Here is a 22,043-nt window from a genome sequence, read left to right as displayed (position 1 = left end):
TGCTTTGTCACAGCTTACCCTTCCCCCTCCCCATATCCTCAAGTCTATTCTCTAGTAGGTCTATGTCTTTATTCCCATCTTACCCCTAGGTTCTTCATGACCTTTTTTTTTTTTCTTAGATTCGATATATATGTGTTAGCATACGGTATTTGTCTTTCTCTTTCTGACTTACTTCACTCTGTATGACAGACTCTAGGTCCATCCAGCTCACTACAAATAACTCAATTTCATTTCTTGTTATGGCTGAGTAATATTCCATTGTATATATGTGCCACATCTTCTTTATCCATTCGTCTGTCGATGGGCATTTAGGTTGCTTCCATGACCTAGCTATTGTAGATAGTGCTGCAATGAATATTGGGGTGCATGTGTCTTTTTGAATTATGGTTTTCTCTGGGTATATGCCCAGTAGTGGGATTGCTGGGTCATATGGTAATTCTATTTTTAGTTTTTAAGGAACCTCCATACTGTTCTCCATAGTGGCTGTATCAGTTTACATTCCCACCAACAGTGCAAGAGGGTTACCTTTTCTCTTCACCCTTTCCAGCATTTGTTGTTTGTAGATTTTCTGATGATGCCTATTCTAACTGGTGTGACGTGATACCTCATTGTAGTTTTGATTTGCATTTCTCTAATAATTACTGATTTTGAGCAGCTTTTCATGTGCTTCTTGGCCAGTCTGTATGTCTTCTTTGGAGAAATGGCTATTTAGATCTTCTGCCCATTTTTGGATTGGGTTGTTTGTTTCTTTAATGTTGAGCTGCATGGGCTGTGTACGTATTTTGGAGATTAATCCTTTGTCCGTTGATTCGTTTGCAAATATTTGCTCCCATTCTGAGGGTTGTCTTTTCGTCTTCTTTTTTTTTTTGCGGTACACGGGCCTCTCACTGTTGTGGCCTCTCCCATTGCGGAGCACAGGTTCTGGACGCGCAGGCTCAGCGGCCATGGCTCACGGGCCCAGCCGCTCCGCGGCATGTGGGATCCTCCCGGACCGGGACACTAACCCGTGTCCCCTGCATCAGCAGGCGGACTCTCAATCACCGCGCCACCAGGGAAGCCCTTTTCGTCTTCTTTATGGTTTCCTTTGCTGTGCAAAAGCTTCCAAGTTTCATTAGGTCCCATTTGTTTATTTTTGTTTTTATTTCCATTACTCTAGGAGGTGTATCAAAAAAGATCTTGCTGTGATTTATGTCAAAGAGTGTTCTTCCTATGTTTTCCTCTAAGAGTTTTATAGTGTCTGGTCTTAATTTAGGTCTCTAATCCATTTTGAGTTTATTTTTGTGTATGGTGTTAGGGAGTGTTCTAATTTCATTCTTTTACATGTAGCTGTCCAGTTTCCCCAGCACCACTTATTGAAGAGACTGTCTTTTCTCCATTGTATATCATTGCCTCCTTTGTCACAGAGTAGTTAACCATAGGTGCATGGGTTTATTTCTGGGTTTTCTATCTTTTTCCATTGATCTATGTTTCTGTTTTTGTGCCAGTACCATATTGTCTTGATTACTGTAGCTTTGTAGTATAGTCTGAAGTCATTGAGTCTGATTCCTCCAGCTCTGTTTTTTTCCCTCAAGATTGCTTTGGCTATTCGGGGTCTTTTGTGTCTCCATACAAATTTTAAGATTTTTTTGTTCTAGTTCCTTAAAATTGCCATTGGTAATTTGATAGGGATTGCATTGAATCTGTAGTTTGCTTTGGATAGTAGAGTCATTTTCACGATATTGATTCTTCCAGTCCAAGAACATGGTGTATCTCTCCATCTGTTGGTATCATCTTTAATTTCTTTCGTCAGGGTCTTATAGTTTTCTGCATACAGGTCTTTTGTCTCCCTAGGTAGGTTTATTCCTAGGTATTTTATTCTTTTTGTTGCAATGGTAAATGCGAGTGTTTCCTTAATTTCTCTTTCATATTTTTCATCATTAGTATATAGGAATGCAAGAGATTTCTGGGCATTAATTTTGTATCCTGCAACTTTACCAAATTCATTGGTTAGCTCTAGTAGTTTTCTGGTGGCATTTTTAGGATTCTCTATGTATAGTATCATGTCATCTGCACACAGTGACAGTTTTACTTCTTATTTTCCAATTTGGATTCCTTTTATTTGTTTTTCTTCTCTGATTGCCATGGCTAGGACTTCCAAAACTATATTGAATAGTAGTGGTGAGAGTGGACATCCTTGTCTCGTTCCTGATCTTAGAGGAAATGCTTTCAGTTTTTCACCATTGAGAATGATGTTTGCTGTGGGTTTGTCATTTATGGCCTTTATTATATTGAGGTAGGTTCCCTCTATGCCCACTTTCTGGAGAGTTTTTATCATAAATCGTTATTGAATTTTGTCAAAAGCTTTTTCTGCATCCATTGAGATGATCATATGGTTTTTATTCTTCAATTTGTTAATATGGTGTATCACATTGATTGATTTGCGTATATTGAAGAATCCTTGCATCCCTGGGATAAATCCCACTTGATCATGGTGTATGATCCTTTTAATGTGTTGTTGGATTCTGTTTGCTGGTATTTTGCTGAGTATTTTGCATCCATATTCATCAATGATATTCGTCTGTAATTTTATTTTTTTTGTAGTATCTTTGTCTGGTTTTGTTATCAGTGTGATGGTGGCCTCATAGAATGAGTTTGGGAGTGTTCCTTCCTCTGCAATTTTTGGAAGAGTTTGAGAAGGATGGGTGTTAGCTCTTCTCTAAATGTTTGATAGAATTCACCTGTGAAGCCATCTGATCCTGGACTTTTGTTTGTTGGAAGATTTTTAATCACAGTTTCAATTTTGTTACTTGTGATTTGTCTGTTCATATTTTCTGTTTCTTCCTAGTTCAGTCTTGGAAGGTTATACCTTTCTATGAATTTGTCCATTTCTTCCAGATTGTCTATTTTATTGGTATAGAGTTGCTTGTAGTAGTCTCTTAGGATTCTTTGTATTTCTACGGTGTCTGTTGTAATTTCTCCTGTTTCATTTCTTATTTTATTGATTTGAGTCCTCTGCCTCTTTTTCTTGAAGAGTCTGGCTAATGGTTTATCAATTTTGTCTATCTTCTCAAATAACCAGCTTTTAGTTTTACTGATCTTTGCTATTGTTTTCTTTGTTTCTGTTTCATTTATTTCTGCTCTGATCTTTATGATTTCTTTCATTCTGCTAACTTTGGGTTTTGTTTGTTCTTCTTTCTCTAGTTTGTTTAGGTGTAAGGTTAGATTGTTTACTTGAGATGTTTCTTGTTTCTTGAGGTAGGCTTGTATAGCTATAAACTTCCCTCTTAGAACTGCTTTTGCTGCATCCCATAGGTATTGGATCGTCATGTTTTCATTGTCATTTGTCTCTAGGTATTTTTTGATTTCCTCTTTGATATCTTCAGTGATCTCTTGGTTATTTAGTAACATATTGTTTAGCCACCATGTGTTTGTGTTTTTTACATTTTTTTCTCTAATTCATTTCCAATCTCATAGCGTTGTGGTCAGAGATGATGCTTGATATGATTTCCATTTTCTTAAATTTACTGAGGCTTGATTTGTGACCCAAGATGTGATCTATCCTGGAGAATGTTCCATGCACACTTGAGAAGAAAGTGTAATCTGCTGTTTTGGGATGGAATGTCCTATAAATATCAATTAAATCCATCTGGTGTATTGTGTTATTTAAAGCTTCTGTTTCCTTATTTATTTTCATTTTGGTTGATCTGTCCATTGGTGTAAGTGTGGTGGTAAAGTCCCCCACTATTATTGTGTTACTGTCCATTTCCTCTTTTATATCTGTTAACAGTTATTATGTATTGAGGTGCTCCTCTGTTGGGTGCATATATATTATAATTGTTATATCTTCTTCTTGGATTGATCCCTTGATCATTATGTAGTGTCCTTCCTTGTCTCTTGTAACATTCTTTATTTTAAAGTCTATTTTATCTGATATGAGTATTGCTGCTCCAGCTTTCTTTTGATTTCCATTTGTATGGAATATCTTTTTCCATCCCCTCACTTTCAGTCTGTATGTGTCCCTAGGTCTGAAGTGGGTCTCTTGTAGACAGCATATATATGGGTCTTTTTTTTGTATGCATTCAACAAGCCTGTGTCTTTTGGTTGGAACATTTAATCCATTCACGTTTAAGGTAATTATCAATATGTATGTTCCTATGACCATTTTCTTAATTGTTTTGGGTTTCTTTTTGTAGGTCCTTTTCTTCTCTTGTGTTTCCCACTTAGAGAAGTTCCTTTAGCATTTGTTTTAGAGCTGGTTTGGTGGTGCTGAATTCTCGTAGCTTTTGCTTGTCTGTAAAGCTTTTGATTTCTCCATCGAATGTGAATGAGATCTTTGCTGGGTAGAGTAATCTTGGTTGTAGGTTCTTCCCTTTCTTCACTTTAAGTATATCATGCCATTCCCTTCTGGCTTGTAGAGTTTCTGCTGGGAAATCAGCTGTTAACCTTATGGGAGTTCCCTTGTATGTTATTTGTCATATTTCCCTTGCTGCTTTCAATAATTTTTCTTTGTCTTTAATTTTTGCTAATTTGATTACTGTGTGTCTCGGCCTGTTTCTCCTTGGGTTTATCCTATATGGGACTCTCTGTGCTTCCTGGACTTGGGTGGTTCTTTCCTTTCTCATGTTAGGGAAGTTTTCGACAATAATCTCTTCAAATATTTTCTCTGGTCCTTTCTGTCTTCTACTTCTGGGACCCCTATAATGTGAATGTTGTTGCGTTTATTGTTGTCCCAGAGGTCTCTTTGGCTGTCTTCATTTCTTTTCATTCTTTTTTCTTTAGTCTGTTCCACAGCAGTGAATTCCACCATTCTGTCTTCCAGATCACTTATCTGTTCTTCTGCCTCAGTTATTCTGCTATTGATTCCTTCTAGTGTAGTTTTCATTTCAGTTATTGTATTGTTCATCTCTGTTTGTTTGTTCTTTAATTCTTCTAGGTCTTTGTTAAACATTTCTTGCATCTTCTTGATCTTTGACTCCACTCTTTTTCTGAGGTCCTGGATCATCTTCAGTATCATTATTCTGAATTGTTTTTCTGGAAGGTTGCCTAGCTCCACTTCATTTAGTTGTTTTTCTGGGATTTTATCTTGTTCCTTCATCTGGTATATAGCCCTCTGCCTTTTCATCTTGTCTATCTTTCTATGAATGTGGTTTTTCTTCCACAGGCTGCAGGATTGTAGTTCTTCTTGCTACTGCTGTCTGCCCTCTGGTGGATGAGGCTATCTAAGAGGCTTGATGGGAGGACTGGTGGTGGGTAGAGCTGACTGTTGCTCTGGTGGGCAGAGCTCAGTAAAACTTTGTTTCCCTCCCTGTTGGTTGTTTGGCCTGAGGCAACCCAACACTGGAGCCTACCTGGGCTCTTTGGTGGCGCTAACGACAGACTCTTGGAGGGCTCACGCCAAGGAGTACTTCCCAGAACTTCTGCTGCCAGTGTCCTTGTCCCCACGGTGAAACAGAGCCACCCCCCCCCCACCTCTGCAGGAGACCCTCCAACACTAGCAGGTAGGTCTGGTTCAGTAGGTCTGGTTCAGTCTACCCTGGGGTCCCAGTGCACACACTACTTTGTGCTTGCCCTCCAAGAATGGAGTCTCTGTTTCCCCCAGTCCTCTCAAAGTCCTGCACTCAATTCCCACAAGGCTTCAAAGTCTGATTCTCTAGGAATTCCTCCTCCCATTGCCAGACCCCCAGGTTGGGAAGCCTGACGTGGGGTTTAGAACCTTCACTCCAGTGGTTGGACTTCTATGGTGTAAGTTTCGCCAGTCTGTGAATCACCCACCCACCAGTTATGGGATTTGATTTTACCGTGATTGCGCCCCTCCTACTCTCTCTTTGTGGCTTCTCCTTTGTCTTTGGATGTGGGGTATCTTTTCTGGTGAGCTCCAGTGTCTTCCTGTAGATGACTGTCCAGCAGCTCTTTGTGATTCTGGTGTTCTCACAAGAGGCAGTGTGAGCACGTCCTTCTACTCCACCATCTTGGTTCCTGGTCATCATAGGATTGTTTTGCCTGGTCTAGAATTTCTTTTTTTGTGTGTGTGTGTGGTACGCGAGCCTCTCACTGCTGTGGCCTCTCCCATTGTGGAGCAGAGGCTCCGGCCGTGCAGGCTCAGTGCCCATGGCTCACGGGCCCAGCCGCTCCGCGGCATGTGGGATCTTCCTGGACCGGGGCATGAACCCGCATCCCCTGCATCAGCAGGCGGACTCTCAACCACTGCGCCACCAGGGAAGCCCTAGCATTTCTTATAATTGGAATCGTATAGTAAGTTCTTCCTTTGTGTCTGGTTTCTTTCACTAAGCGTGATAATTTTGAGATTCACCCCTGTTCTTGAGTATTTCACTACATAGTTTATTTTTTGTTATTGCTGATTTATATTCTATTGTATGAATATACCATTGTTTGGTTATACATTCTCCTACTGATGAATCTGAGTTATTTCCATTTTTTGCTTTGATGAATAAAGCTACTACTGGGCATTCTTCAAGGATTTTTGTGGAAATATGTTACCATTTCTCTTGCATCAGTAACTGAGTGGTAAATTGTTGGGTCATAGCTTCAGTGTATGCCTAGTTTTTTGACAAAATCCCACATCTTTTCCCAAGGGGATTATATTGTGTTATACATCCACCAGCTGTATATGAAATTTCTAGATGCTCCACATCCTTCCCAACATTTGATGCTGTCATTCTTTTTCATTTTAGTAAGGGTGTCTCTTTGTGTTGTTTTGTTTTTTTCTTGGGTTTGCGGGCCTCTCACTGTTGTGGCCTCTCCCGTTGCGGAGCACAGGCTCCGGACGTGCAGGCTCAGCGGCCATGGCTCACGGGCCCAGCCGCTCCGCAGCATGTGGGATCTTCCCGGACCGGGGCACGAACCTGCATCCCCCGCATCAGCAGGCAGACTCTCAACCACTGCGCCACCAGGGAAGCCCTAGCATCTCTTATAATTGGAATCATATAGTAAGTTCTTCCTTTGTGTCCGGTTTCTTTCACTAAGTGTGATAATTTTGAGATTCACCCCTGTTCTTGAGTATTTCACTACATAGTTTATTTTTTGTTATTGCTGATTTATATTCTATTGTATGAATATACCATTGTTTGGTTATACATTCTCCTACTGATGAATCTGAGTTATTTCCATTTTTTGCTTTGATGAATAAAGCTACTACTGGGCATTCTTCAAGGATTTTTGTGGAAATATGTTGTCATTTCTCTTGTATTAGTAACTGAGTGGTAAATTGTTGGGTCATAGCTTCAGTGTATGTCTAGCTTTTTGACAAAATCCTACATCTTTTCCCAAGGGGATTATACATCCCCACCAGGGAAGCCCTCTTTGTGGTTTTAATTTGCATTTCTCAGGTGACTTATAGTGCTGAGCACTTTTTCATTTGCTTATTGGGCATTTCTAGATCGTATTTTGTAATGTATCTGTAGAAGCCTTTTGCCCAGTTCTAATTGGGTCATTTTTCTTTTTATTAGTGAGTTGCAATTATTTTTTTCAATATACTTGATACAAATCCTTTGTTAGGTATGTGTGCTGCAAATATTTTCTCTCATTTGCCTGTCATTTTCTTGATTTGTTTTAATGAGAAGGTTTTGATTTTAATGAAGTCGAATTTACCAGTTCTTTCTTTTATGACTCATGCTTTCTGTGTACTCTATTGGCCTTCCCCAAGGCTGTGAAGATATTCTCTTTTATTTTATTCTAATAGTTTTATTGTGATAGCCTTCATGTTCAGGCCTATCTTGCATCTTGAATTGATTTTTGTTATGGTATAATGTAAGGCACAAGGTTCTTATTTCCCTTATGGATATCTAGTTTCTTCAGTAACACTTGTTGAAGAAATTGTCCTTTCTTAATAGAATTTTTTGGCACCTTTGTTGTAAATCACTTCACTGAATACGTATGAGTCTGTTACTGGACTCTGTTTTCTGTTCCATTCATTTATATGTCTAACCTTTGGCTTAATTACAGAAGCATTATAGTAAGTCTTGAAGTTAATAGTATAAGTCTTCCAACTTTATTCTTATTTTGCTAAGTGTTTTGGTTATTCTTGGCCCTTTAACTTTCCAAGTAAATTTTAAAATCACATAACTATGGAAAATAAACCTGCTAGGAGTTTGGTTGGGATGACATTCAGCCTGTAGAACAATTTGGATGAATTGTCATTTAATAATTGAGTTTTCTGATTCACAAACAAGATATAACTCTCCACTGATTTAGATCCTCTTTAATTTTTCTCATCAGTATTTTATTGTTTTCAGTGTCTTTTCTTAAATTTATCCTTAAGTTTGTAATAGTCTTTAATCCTATTTTAAATGGTATTGTTTTCTTGTCTGATTGCTCACTGTTAGTATATAAAAACACAATTGATTTTTTTATATCCAACTTGTATCACACAACATTAATAATAAAAGCTATAATTCAAGAAATTTCCCTGATATAAAATTTAAAAGTATATGTAAAAGTACATACTGAAAGAGTTATCAAACCGAAATGACTTTTCTAGTAATATTATTAGACTTTAAAGAAAAGCAAATAAAATAATTTGACCAGATAAGCAAAAAGAGCAAGTTATTTATAAGTAATTTATGACAAATAAAATTAGATGGTCCTCCAACTTTTCATCAGCAACACTTTGTCATAGAAAATAGAGGATGGAGTCACATGTTTTAAATAGTCAAGAGAAAAAGGTGAGCCAATAATTTTATATCCAGGAAAACTGGCTTTCAAATATAAGGGGTATACTGTTGTCAGCTTAAGCAACACGATCCCATGAGTTCTTCCTGCGGAGTCTAGAAATGACTGCATGTTCATTGACATTAGGATTGTGGTCCTTATGAGTTACTTATAGAACCAAGATTAAATGAGAGTTGTGTAGAAGTATAGTATGTAGCAGCTATATGCTTCAACAATGTAAATATAGAACAACTACAAAAATGGAGGGATGAGGGGAAGAGCTTATAAAAAGAGAAGTTTAACTCTTTTTAATAATCATACCAGTGGTGCTATTGGTATTGTTATTTTGAAACTATTATATGTGTAATATAAAGCATGTTGTAACCATGTGATACGTAGTTCCAGCATTTTCTTTGTCTTGAGAAACAGGATTCTTAATGTGGAGGAAAGGAGATACTTATATAATATAGAGGTGCTTGTGATGAAGAGGGAACACATGGAGACCTTCTGGGGTATCCCACAAAAGTCGAGTTCTTGACCTCAGTAATAGTTACAAATATGTTTGCTTTATACCAGTTCTTTAATCCATAGATTTGTTTTGTATGAATTTCTGTATCTTTTTTTCATTTTATAATAAATGGTTAAACCAACAGAAAAGTTGTAATAGGATTTTCCTCACCAAAAATTTTAATATTAGGCAAACTTACATAAACCTAATAGAAGTTTGCCAATAACTTTTACTAAATGTGTTACTTTGGTGGTGGAGCTGTAGGTGGATAACTCGAACCAGTGTGTCCCACCACATCAGACTTACACCCCAGCGTTAGTTAAATCATGCGTATCTGTGCCCATTTGCGTGTGTCCCTCTCTCTGACTGAGTGCCTCACACCACTTCCATATCTCTTCCCTGCTCCTGGAATAAGTTCCTTCAAAGCCCAGTTCATGTGGCACTGCCTTCATGATTCTTCCTCAAAACCCTTAAGCTGAATTGACTCTTACCCTTTGTACATGCAATATCTTTGTTTTCCCAATGAATTGTTATTACTTGTTATATCTCCTTGATAATGAGCCAGGGACTGATAATTGTTCCTTTTTTCTTTCTGGTATACAGTACAATATCAGTAGCTATGAGTGAATAAATCAGTCAAAATTAGCAGAAAGAAAAACATGACACTCAAAGAGCTTGTAGTCTAGTTATAGAAGCAGAATATCCAGAAATGCATCAATAAAAGATTTTTATTTTGTTTTGTTTATTTACAAAGTAGCATATAACAATTGCAGATCAATAGAGAATTTGCTGGATACATAAGTAGGAGAGGAGGAGGAGAATTATTGAGGTCTATGAGGAGGTGTAAATGAGTGAGTTTAGCCTCATCTCCATAGTTGATTGGTGGAGAATGCGTACTCTAGGCCAAAGCAGTTGATTTGGAAGGGACCAAATAAATGTTCAATGAATAGTAATTTGAAGAAAATCGTTATCATAACTGAGTTGATAATGGAGTCATAAGAAATCAGGTTTGGAAGACAAAGGATGCCCGCTGGTACCTGTTTAGTGTTTTGTTTTGTTTTGTACTGTTTCAATTTTGATTCACTACAACAGTTAGTAAGTAGTTGTAAAGGACTTTTATATATATATATATATTTTTTTTTTTAAAGATAACTTTTTTTTTAAAATTTATTTATTTATAGCTGTGTTGGGTCTTCGTTTCTGTGCGAGGGCTTTCTCTAGTTGTGGCAAGCAGGGGCCACTCTTCATTGCGGTGTGCGGGCCTCTCACTATCGCGGCCTCTCTTGTTGCGGAGCACAGGCTCCAGACGCGCAGGCTCAGTAATTGTGGCTCACGGGCCCAGTTGCTCCGCGGCATGTGGGATCTTCCCAGACCAGGGCTCGAACCCGTGTCCCCTGCATTGGCAGGCAGATTCTCAACCACTGCACCACCAGGGAAGCCCCATTTTTATGAATTTTTTGTGTATCCTTTCAGACATTTCCTATGCATATACAAAGATATGTACATATACATACAAATATTCACTAATATCTAGACCCATATGTATATCTTATTTCTTTTTAATATAGGAATAGCATGACCCTATTTTTAAATTGTACAATATTTAATTTCCCCTATAATGTACATATAGGCTGTATCTTATTTTTCACCATTATGATAACATGTAGTGTGTTTTTCTTTTTGATCATATCTGGGATCCTTTAGTTATAATAAAGAAATTTATTCCATTTTCATTTATTGTCATAATAGATAAATCTTATCATATTTTGTTACTCTCTTTTTTACTGCTTCCTCTGTTTTCTATTTTTTACTCTATGGTTGTGGTTTTGTTTTGTGTATTTCTCTTCTGCTGATAATTTGTTGTTTTACTGGGTTTTTTGTAATTGTATTTCATATACTATGACCCATTTCCTGATTTATCAACTTTAGGCAGTAATTACGGATGCCTGCTTTAAAAGGTGAGGAATGCTTTCTCCTAAATCACCTCCTTGTTAGCTTCTGATTTTCATAGTGATATTTTTATATTGTCAGAGTTTATAATATTTACATTTTTCTGTAATTATTCTTCCTACAAATGTTTAGCCTTCATTTTATATTTAAATGAATGTTTTGCTCACCTCCACACCTGTCATTCCCCAGCTTTGCTGGGCTGAATTCTTCATTTGGATTCAATTCTTGGTTGGCTGCTATTCATTATTAAGTAGTTTTGCAAGATGGGTCAACAAGCGTTATATTCTCTTGAGTTTGTAAATGTTTGAAAACGTTTTTCTTTTGTCTTTATTTATGTTTGAGGCCAGCCTGAATTTGCCTGGATTTTTAGATGACTTGATTTTTCTCTTGACACAATACTTAATGCTTACTATATGCAATAACCCCTAATATTTTCTCTTTTATTATATTTAATTTTCTTAACGCTTATTATCACCCATTAAGTTAATTCCATGTTCTATGGTGTTTAATTTTTTTTTTTTTTTAGAAATCTGTACTAAAATATAATGTTAGATGACAGGGCATAGTGATCTAAGGTCACCAGCCACTTGAATTCCATGTGTTCTCTCAAAATATCTTCTTGCCTGGTCCGCTGGGTGCACTGCCCTGAGGGCTTGTTTTCTATGGCCTTCCATTTTGGGAGAGCACATCACCCTATCAAGAGATCAGCCTGCTTAGTGAAGCCTCTTAAATGACTTAAGGTTTTATGTTGCTGGGTTCGTGTTTATCTCTGCTCTGCTTATCCTGCCCTGTCAGCTACAAAGCAGGTTCATGCTTCTTTTCTCTTCTCCCCATTTACCTCCATGAAGTTTCTTCAGGGTAGAAGGAAATTTCTCTTTTAGTGGAAATCTGTCTCTTCTAACCCTGCCTCTTCTCCCTTCTGAGGTTGGAACCTCACAAAGATTTACCCGACAATCCCAATGTCCTACCCCTGTCTTCAAGCTCTCTTTTTCTAAGTAAAAGTTTGTTGTCTATAGTTCTCTGAACTCTTTCTCTTACTTTCAGTAAAATGCCTACCCTGCTGGAGACAAAGGTATATATCAACTCTTGATATACTATCCCTTTTGGATTGAGTTTGAATTTCATTGCATGTTTTAAGATTATGGATGTATTCTAATTATATTGTAGATGGAATTTTCTTCCCAATTTCTCAATTGTTCATTCATTTAGAGCTCAGGGAACAAAGTAGAATAACCATACTCTTACTCTATCATTTATCACAATCTTCTGTTAGAGATCCTTGATCTGACAGAGATATGATATAAATGTTCTTTTGAGGAAGATTATTCTAATCACCTTTTAAGGTACAGATTAAAGTGGGATATGGTGACATGTCCAAAAAATCGTAGAATAATCTAGCCAGCACAGTCTAATAGAACCTGCTGCAGTGACGGAATTAGTCTATATTTGCACTGTCTAATATAGTAGTCCCTAGCTCATGTAGCTGTTGAGTACTTGAGATGTGGTTTGTGAAACTAAGAAACTGAATTTAAATTTTTTTTAATTGTAATTAATTCCAATTTAAATTTATATAGCATCATATGGTTAATGGCCACCATATTGGACAGTGCAGATCTAGGCAATATAAAGCCTGAACACTAAACTGTGGCTAAAGAAATGGAAATAAAAGAGGCTATCCAAGAGGTATAATGGAAAAAAGAAATAACAATGTTTTTGTAGGGGAAGAGAGAAAGAGGAGATTTAAACAATTCAAAGGCAAGTGTGCTGGAGAGAATGAGGAAGCTGGTGGTACCATCCAATCAAAAGGGGATATTATCCAGGACTATTTTGAAAAATAGATATTTTAACAGGTTGAGTTCCCAGTGGTAAGGAGACATCCACGTGGAAATGACTATATAAACAATTAGAATTCTCACACTGAATTGGAACAGAGGGAGGTCAGAACAACCAAAAAAATATATATTTCCTTGACATTTCTCTCTTGAGAGAGTCTTCTCTGCTTCCATACACCCCTTTACAGAGATTGACTTGTCCTCCCGCACGCAGAGAGATCCTGATACATGGCATAATAATGACGGTTCACAGACATTACTATTTCACCTACTGAGTGATTAATATGAAATTAGTTACTGAAACACTCAGTGGTGCAGAGAGGAGAAATTTGGTTTTGTTTTAGAAAGGAAAAATACAAGGTAAAATATTGCTTTGCATATATGGAGTAACTTTTCATCTGAGAACCTTTACGTACTCAGCAAGCTTAATTAATGAGAAAACCTCTAAAAAGGAGAAATGATGAAATAAGGAACACAGATTCTAGTGTTCTATTTCTGTGATTTTTAAAAGTCAAGCTTGGTGTTTTCCTCTTTCATTAATGCACCAGTGTAGCCCCGTGTGGCAGCCATGAGATGTTCATCTTTCTGCTGAGTGATTTCTCTAGAAGGCATCCCACTTAGGAGGAATAGTAACCACACAAAATGCCACCCCCTAACTTTATTGATGTCCTGTGCTCTATTTGCAATGGAAATCCAGCCATATCATCACAGTGCAGCAAGCATCCTCCAGTAATCCAGTCTGCACCGTCCCTGGAAAGATTGTTTTGTTGCAGAATGGAACAGGTTATCTTCTTCATCAGAAATTATTCAAAACAAACATCCATGAGTCTGGAACTAACATGCATTGAAAGAGGACAGGCAGGGCCTCTTAACGGGTACCCTGCTGTGTAATCTTCCTTTCATCTTCATTCAAAATCCCTTGGAGATTCAAGCTCCCCTTTGCACAAAATATAAATTCTTCTCATTACTCATGTGTAGGGTACGTGATTTGACCTAGTCAAAAGAGATACGCAGTAATGTACCCTGGCATTTATTTTCATCTGTTGTGACTTGAAGATACTGTTTTTTTGGTCCTAAACCTTCTTCTTCATCTTTTTACTTTTCCTTCCTCCTCTCTACTCAAAGGGGAAAAAAAGCCATTCTGCCAAAAGGGAAAAGACCTTGAAAAATCATGGCTTTTAAAGAATTTTACAGAGAGTTTGATGTTCTGTAAAATAAGACTAGCTGCCATGTGCAAAAATAGCTGTTTTTATTTGAAGAGGAAAAGATACTGAGAGAATTCAGTTTCTGTTTTTTCACTCATCCAGGCCTTCAATATACATTTCCAGGCATATATAGATCTTTCACTTCTAGTCCACGGTCCTCTCATATTCTCTGAGCCTAGTTCTTCAGATTTATCCCCATCCTTTCTTGAGTCTTTCTTTCACCACCTGAGCCAGCATCATCTTATTTTTCTCCTCCTGTACACAATGTACCTTGTTTACCCGGTGATGTGAGGGTACATTCTCTCCTCGTTAGTGGAGAACACCTCCTGACACCATCGAATCACCATCGTCCAATAAGATGCCACAGTGACCTTTCCATTTTAACATGTAACTGGGAATTTAGGAGATCTGGCCTAACACTTTCCAGACTAAATGAAAAATTCTCAAAATTCAGTTGGATTTGGAATCCACCAAAGTATTTTTTTCTGCTCCCATTCCCAGTCTACACAGTAAGTATGCTGATTAGCCGTAGCATTTTGTAATATCACTAAAGGCTTTAGAGCTGTGGAGTTCTGCCAGTAATGGTGTTTAATTCACTTATATGCACCAATTCGTCTCTGTCAGGAGCCTATTAATTTCTTCACTATTCTACTCTGTCCCTAGCCCCTGTATAATGAAACACAATGATCCCCATTTGTGTAACCAAAAAACTTAGAGTCTCTCATAAATTATCTCTGATCCCACTGCTTTTAGTGACCAGAAAGCCCCTGTATTTCTTTTTCATATTTAAATCAATTTTTGCAAGCTCTTTTCTTTAGAAGAATACACTAGAACTCAAAGTCACCAAATGATAAAATCACAGACAAAGTATAAGATTCTGATGGGCTCTTTAACATGCATCCCTGTCCCAAGTCAGACTTCTTTAATATTACACCAAAGATGGCCTGTTCCCATTTATCAGGAGGAAATGTTACTGAAAATCAGCCTCTGACTCTGCAATCAGCCCAGTCATCAGTGGGCAGGATATTAAAATACCTATAGCATTGCTATAAAAGTAAAGACCCTGTAACAAATAAAGGTCAGAGATATAAAATTAATCCTGTGGAATCTGCTATTGGCATTTCTGCATGGTGTGATCTTGAGTATCCAGGAAAGCGACAGTTAAGTGACTGACTAGGAGGAATTAACATAGATTCAGGAGAGTCTCTCATTGTATCAGCATATAAACTCACATACATCTTGTTCTGCATTTTTCAGGATTGGGGCAAAACATCAGGAGCTAAGGGAAAAGCAAGCAAGAGGTCTTATTGATTATGCCGCTGGTGCAATTGGATCCCTGCATGATATGGACGATGATGAAATGGACCCCAACTATGCCAGAGTAAACCACTTCCGGGAACCATGTGCATCAGCAAATGTCTATAGGTCTCCATCTCCCCCTCGGGCTGGACCACTGGGGTACCCTCGGGATGGCCGTCCACTGTCTCCAGAGAGAGACCACTTAGAGGGTCTCTATGCCAAGGTCAACAAGCCATACCAGCCACCAGTGCCAGCTGACAGGTAATAGAACTTATTGAAAGATGAATGTAGTTTTAATTCAGTAAGTTTCAAATCATCTCTACTGCTGAAGCAGATAAAAATATATCCTTCCATCTATTAAACCTGAAATGACATAGTACCCTTGACAAGTGCTATGCTTTGACCTACCCGTAAGGTATCAGCCATCAAAAATAAAGCAATTGACAGTTCTAAGGTGGCATGAATGAACAGTAGTAGTTGAGTTCATGAGGCAACAGGGAGCAATTTTTGAAGGAATATTGTAACAGAGAGCTAGTGATAAAACTTTGAAGGAATATTGTCCTTTCTCCTAAGAACCCTACTATATAAGACTTATTCAAGAAGATGGCGTGACACTTGGAGGTGAAGAGTCAGTGAAGAGAGTGGTGACTTCTAAGTGGGTGTAATTATAGATAGCCTCAGAATTCCAGAAGACTTTGCAAAGATTGGGATATTCTACTGGAGGCATATGTGATCCTGCATAGATATTCATGGGTGATCAGAGGTAGAAAGGAGATAATCTTGGCAATAGGAGTTTGATGAAGTAGAGAAAGATAAGAGGTGACAAGGCCAAGGATCTTTAGGTTTCGCAGCTGAGGAAAGAGATAATAGGACCATCTGTCAGTACAATTGAAGTAGGTAGGGAACAAGATGATTCCAACCCCACCTCCTGCCAAAAGCAAAATGCCTTATCCCTTGAAAGGCTGGTATAGGAGGGTGTTAGTCAATATATATTGTTAGGTGACCCTTGGAATTACACACCGAAGCAATGAATTGACTGACCTTGGTTTAATCTGCTGTAACTTGAAGTCTGGAGGGAGGAGATGAGGGGGGAAGGGTGGCAGGCACAAAGAGCTCTCATTCCAGATGAAAAAAAGACTTGTTTTCCAGATTCCCTTTGGTCCTGACAGCCACCCAGTCCCTATTAGTAACCAGCTTTTGTGTGATGGCGTGATATATCGTATATGTTTACCATTTACATTTCCCCAGCTGGGTGATATTATGCACTTTCAATTAGGTTGGGGAGAGGAAGGAAAATCATGGCGTTTTTATGCAGACCGTGAAGTGCAGCTTCACAAGACCGATTACCTTTCAGAGCCTTTCCAATAACCAAGTGGGAAGGAAGGAGCAATTTTTAATCCTTACTGTCAAGCCTCCAGGTTGATAGTATTAAAGAAAGATGGTCACGTTTTTCTTTGGGATAAAATGAAAATATAAATTCCTGTGACTTTGTGAGACAGCCATAACAAAACTGTTAATTCAGAGGACTGATTAAAGGCTGGCCTTTTTCTCCCAAGCCTTTATAAAGGGTTGAATTTTTATCACGTAAATAATGATACCAGGCATGAGTCTCTTCTGGCCCAGACGACAGCCAATCTTCCCTTCTCTAAATCAGATGGGTCTTCGTAGTAAACCCCATGGCAAGGGCCCTCTGCTAGAATCCCAGTGCAGAACTGTTTCTAGGAACCTCCAAAGCCAATATTTCCGATTCTAATTCCATGAAAATAAATAATAAGCATTCTGTTTAAAAATGTCCACTCCTCCAATGCACGTGGAGAATTCTGTGTTAAGCCACACTGAACAGGTTTTCTTACTTCTTTCTTCTTATCCCCAATGGCTAATGTGCACTGAAAGTCTCTAAGAGGAGCATACAACAGTCAATGCTATCACTCCTCAATTTTCTGTCACCTAAGGCTTATTTTTTTTGGCCAAACATTATGACTGTTCTTTGGGACACTAGAAGATTCTATCCTGAAGCTAATTTTCACCCACATAGATTTGACCTGGACAGAAATTTCTTAGGATAATTGTAACTGTAGCCACTATAGAATGATATCAGGAAAAAAAAAATGTTATTTACTGCGCAGCCCAGACATGTATAAGCAATATTCTTTCCTTTGGCTCTGACCTCTTCGTATTAATAAAGGACCTAAAGTTCTTTCGGTGGAGTTTTAGAGAGTTGTCGTATTTTTGGATAACAGATCAAAGTGTAACTCTTTATACTCAGGATTATCTTTATTCTGCTCTTATCTTTACTCATATTTAAAAATTGTTCTGCTCCTTGTTCTTTAAGTCTTAAGCAGTTTTTGTCTCGGCACATAATAAGCATTCAGTAATGTTAGCTATCATCATCATATCATCATCGTCATTATTATTATCACTGGTTTTTATCAGTGAGGTTCTGAAATTTCCAACATGCCTGGGTCCAGGTGAGTCTGAGCGAGTTGCTGTGGCAGCATCCCGAACAGTGCCCATGAGCAGGAGCTCTGAGCTCTAACCCTACCGTATTTACAGTTAGAGGCCTGTCATTCTTTTAGTCATCTGTACAGACTTTCACTCACTCAGTAAGTGTTCATTTGGCACCTGCTGCATTCTAGCTACTGTTGTAAGCTCTAAGGGATGATACAAAGATGACTGATACGGTCCCATTCCAGAGGAAGTCATATTCTAGGGAGGAGGGAATCAACACATGTAAAAATAGATAATTGCAACTTAATGTAAACAGAAGAAAAAGAAGCTTTTCTTTTCTAACTCTGCTGCTCACAAAAGGTCTCCAAAAGGAAATGATATTTGAACTGGCTCTGGAAGGATTCATAAGAACTGACCAGATACAGTAGAAAAATTGTTTTCCTTACAGACTAATTAGCATGTACAGGGGTGAAGTGGCCGGAAAGAGCATGGAACATTAGGGAAGCTCAGAACATGGAGAGTGGATGGGAAGGAAAGTGAGAGGAGATGAGGCTGGAAAGCAGATTGGAGCCAAACTGTGAATGAATAGGTTCCATCCTATACTCACACTTATTAATTGGTAGTAGCTGTCTGCAAATCTGTGTTAAGAAGGGTTCTGAGCAGGTTCCCAGAGGTTGGAGATGAAGGGAGAGATGAACGGGTGAAATACAAAGAATTCCTAGAGCAGTGAAAATACTCTGTATGATATTATAAAGACGGATACGTGTCATTATACATTTGTCTAAACTCATAGAATGTACAACACCAAGAGTGAACGATAATGTAAACTACAGACTTTGGGTAATAGTGATGTGTCAGTGCACGTTCACAGTTTTAACAAATGTACCACCCTGGCAGGGCATGTTATTAAGCAGGGAGGCTATGCATGTGTGGGTGCAGAGGGTATATGAGAAATCTCCGTACCTTCCCCTCAATTCTGCTGTGAACTTAAAACTGCTCTAAAAAAATAAAATCTTAATTAAAAAAAAAAAGGAAAAGAAAGGAAGAAAGAAGGGTTCTGCAGTTATGCTTGAATAGTGGTGTCTGCCCTGGGCTCCAGAAGGATGAGCAGTAGTGTGTGTGCAGTGGGTGATCCTGTGCACAATGGAGCCACCAAAATGCCGTAATTAGGTGATGAGCTGATAGATCTGTATCTGGGGAAAATAGCTCTGCCAGCTTGATGGCAGACAAAAAGGAAGATGGTTAGATGGTGAGATAAATTAAGATATGATTAGAGTAGTGAAGGATGGCAAGCGTCTGGGATAAGAGAGTGGCACTGGAGACAGGAGAAAATAAGAAACAGCCAGAAACCTTAGCTTAAAACTAGGAGAAAGATGTTTAGCCAAGACCACAGTGGTAAGATTTTCAAATGCTTCAGAGAGGTCATTAGAATGAGGACTGAAAAGAGGATTTGAGATATGGCCGCTAAGAGGTTATTAATTAATTTAGAGAGAACAATGTCAATAGCTAGATAGGAGGAGAGGGAAAATTACAATAAGAGAGTTGATTAGGAAGTGAGAACTGAGTGAGCTTGGTGGTAAAGAGAGAGAAGAGTAGTTGTAAGATGGGAAGGCTTGCAACCTTGAAATTCTTTACATGACAGTATTTCAGAGCTAACAAGAGAATTCAGAGACCATCCAGAATAGCCTTCTCTTATTATCATTGCAGAAACTGAGGCCCAGAGAAACTGGGTAACTTGCCCAAGATAGCACAGCATGGAGTCAAGACTTTATTTATTTAGCGTCTACTAAATGTGTCAGGACCTGAGTTCAGTACTGGGTCCATCAGGAAACAAGGAGGAAGACGGGGACCTTCTTCTCCATATGGAGCTTACTGTCCAGTGGATGCTACAAATGTAAACATGCAATGAGAACACAGTGTGAAAAGTGCTCCTGTAAAAGAAGCATGGGGTGACTGCTGAGTTTGGGGTTGCTGGGTTGGAGGCACAGGGGACAGTGTGGGCGAAAGCCAGGAGGTGAGAGGAAGCACGCTGTGTTAGAGGAACTAGAGGAAACGCAATAAAATGGAAAATAGAAATAGGAGTGAGAGAGGAATAACGACGAGAGATAAGACACGAGGGTCAGAGAGCTGGGCAAAAGGCAGATGACAGAGCCTGGTGGGCCTCCGTGAGGAGTCTGGACCCCATCCTGAGAGGTAGGGCAGGGCTCACGGAGGGTTGAACTGTGAGACTTAGTCGTGGAATTAAACCCCGCCTAGGCAGTTGATCCTCATCTGCAAAAGGAAGGTTATATAAACAGCCTCACACGTTGTGATGCTTAAGTACGATTTTACCTTTTGCATTTTGGGGGTATCTATATAAAGTATACCTCTATTTGCTCATATATCTCTGTGTCCAAGGAACATGTCATATTGTGTGGTTCACAGTGGTTTCTGAATAGGGGCAGCTTCTGCCTCTTACCTCCCTGCTTCTCAAGGGTTGACCCTGAATGCTCAGCCCTTCTGAGAAACACTTGGCTTATAAAGGATTCGTCTTTACAAGATGGTGGTTAAAAAAATCCCTACCACCATGTCGGATTCAAAAGACTGCATTTGCCTGGGACTGTTTCTCCCAGGATTTGAACAGAGCATGGGTTAAGTCCCGTCCCCAAAGCCTGACAACTACCTAGGGTTTATAATGCATTAGGCTCCCTCCGCAATGCCAGCATTTCAAGACCCCCACAGTATATGACCATTACAGCTTTATGTCTGGGTAAGGATACAGTAGTCCCAAATAGGGGCAATGGAAAGTGTGTGTGGCCCTTGACGCAGTTGAGGTTCTGCGTTACCCCACGGGGTTATCTGAAATTCTTTACCAGAGTTAGCCAGATGTGTTGAACCACACACCCCATCAGTAAAAATGCTTTTGGGTGTTAACTCCCCAAAACATGTGTATTTGTTTCTAAGTGATATTCACTTATTTACCTTACTAATATATGCATTGTAGAATACACACCAAATATAGAAATTAATAAAAGAATGAGATTTTGTTTTAAACATAGGTAATAGTTCTAATGTGTTCTTCATCCTCTCAAACGGGGGGCACACAGCTCATTTTGGAGATGATTGGCCTCAAGTTCAGGCTCCATAGGGACAGGGACCTTGTCTGCTTTGGCTCACCATTATCTCTACAATTCCCAGAACAGTCTACACTCAATAAATAATTTTTGCTCCAAGTAACATTGACCATAGATCCTGGATCAACCTACCTGGACACAGAATCTAAACCTCATTATTAGCCCTTCAGGTATTTGAAGTGGCTGCTATGACCACCTTCATTAACAAACATTTATTGAACTCCAACATGAGGCAGGCTCTGTGCTCAGAGCTGGCTTTACAAGGATGAAGAGAACAAATACATAACCTTGAGAAGTATAATCATTTCTTCAGTATAAACTCCCCTAGCTATCTTAGTCATGTCTTATGTTATAATCCACATCTTTAGCCTTCTTGGTAGCCGTCTTCTGAGCACACTCAAGTCTACTGAGTTTATGACTGCCCTCTGTTGAGCGTGCCATGCAGAACTGGATGCTGTGTTTCAGATATGGTCAGAAAAGCACAGAAATCGATGGGACTCTTACATCCTTTGGTCTTAATTCTTTACACTTGTTAATGTGGCCTAATTAACAAGGCAACTAATCAGCTGTCATTATTGCACCAAGTTAAATGTTTGCTTGTTAGGTTTGGCCAATTGTTATAGCCAATAAAGATATTTTAAAGTATTGATTTTTGTCCTCCAATATATTAGCTACCCTTCCTAGGTTTATGCCATCCTCATACTTAATCATTGTGGACTCCTATATGTTATTGATAAGATCATTGGTCAATGTCAAGTACAATCCCTGCAACTCATCACTCGAGACCTCCATCAATCGATACTCCTTCAGATGTTAAGTTAGCTATTAATCCAGTCTACTGTTTATCTGGTGTGCATTTTTGGTTCATCCATGAACATCATGGAAGACTGTTCGTTAAAAACCATAACTCATTAGATGTCCCTAAGCTTGTCATCAGAACTAATGTTATCTTCCTACCATGTTACTTGAATGTCCATTTGGTTCAGAGTTGGGCTCAACAGTTGTCCACAGAACAGACTAGCCAAATTTCTAGGGGCCTCAG

General features: G+C 38.8%; 1 protein-coding gene across 4 annotated transcripts in view; it reads left to right on the top strand.

Annotated features, from left to right (window-relative positions):
* PARD3B (par-3 family cell polarity regulator beta) overlaps nt 1-22,043 on the top strand; it is a 1,048,345-nt gene that overhangs the window by 842,738 nt on the left and 183,564 nt on the right. For all 4 annotated transcript variants that reach the window (XR_009564558.2, XM_060301965.2, XM_030854060.3 and 1 more), the window contains one exon: nt 15,399-15,701. Coding sequence is in view for 3 of the 4 variants with exons in the window: in XM_060301965.2 (XP_060157948.1) it covers nt 15,399-15,701 (303 nt within the window). In the remaining variant the exon portion in view is untranslated. The remainder of the gene's footprint in view (nt 1-15,398; nt 15,702-22,043) is intronic.

The sequence above is a fragment of the Globicephala melas genome, chromosome 7, assembly GCF_963455315.2.
Source record: "Globicephala melas chromosome 7, mGloMel1.2, whole genome shotgun sequence".
Taxonomy (NCBI): domain Eukaryota; kingdom Metazoa; phylum Chordata; class Mammalia; order Artiodactyla; family Delphinidae; genus Globicephala; species Globicephala melas.
This window is presented reverse-complemented; position numbering and strand designations above follow the sequence as displayed.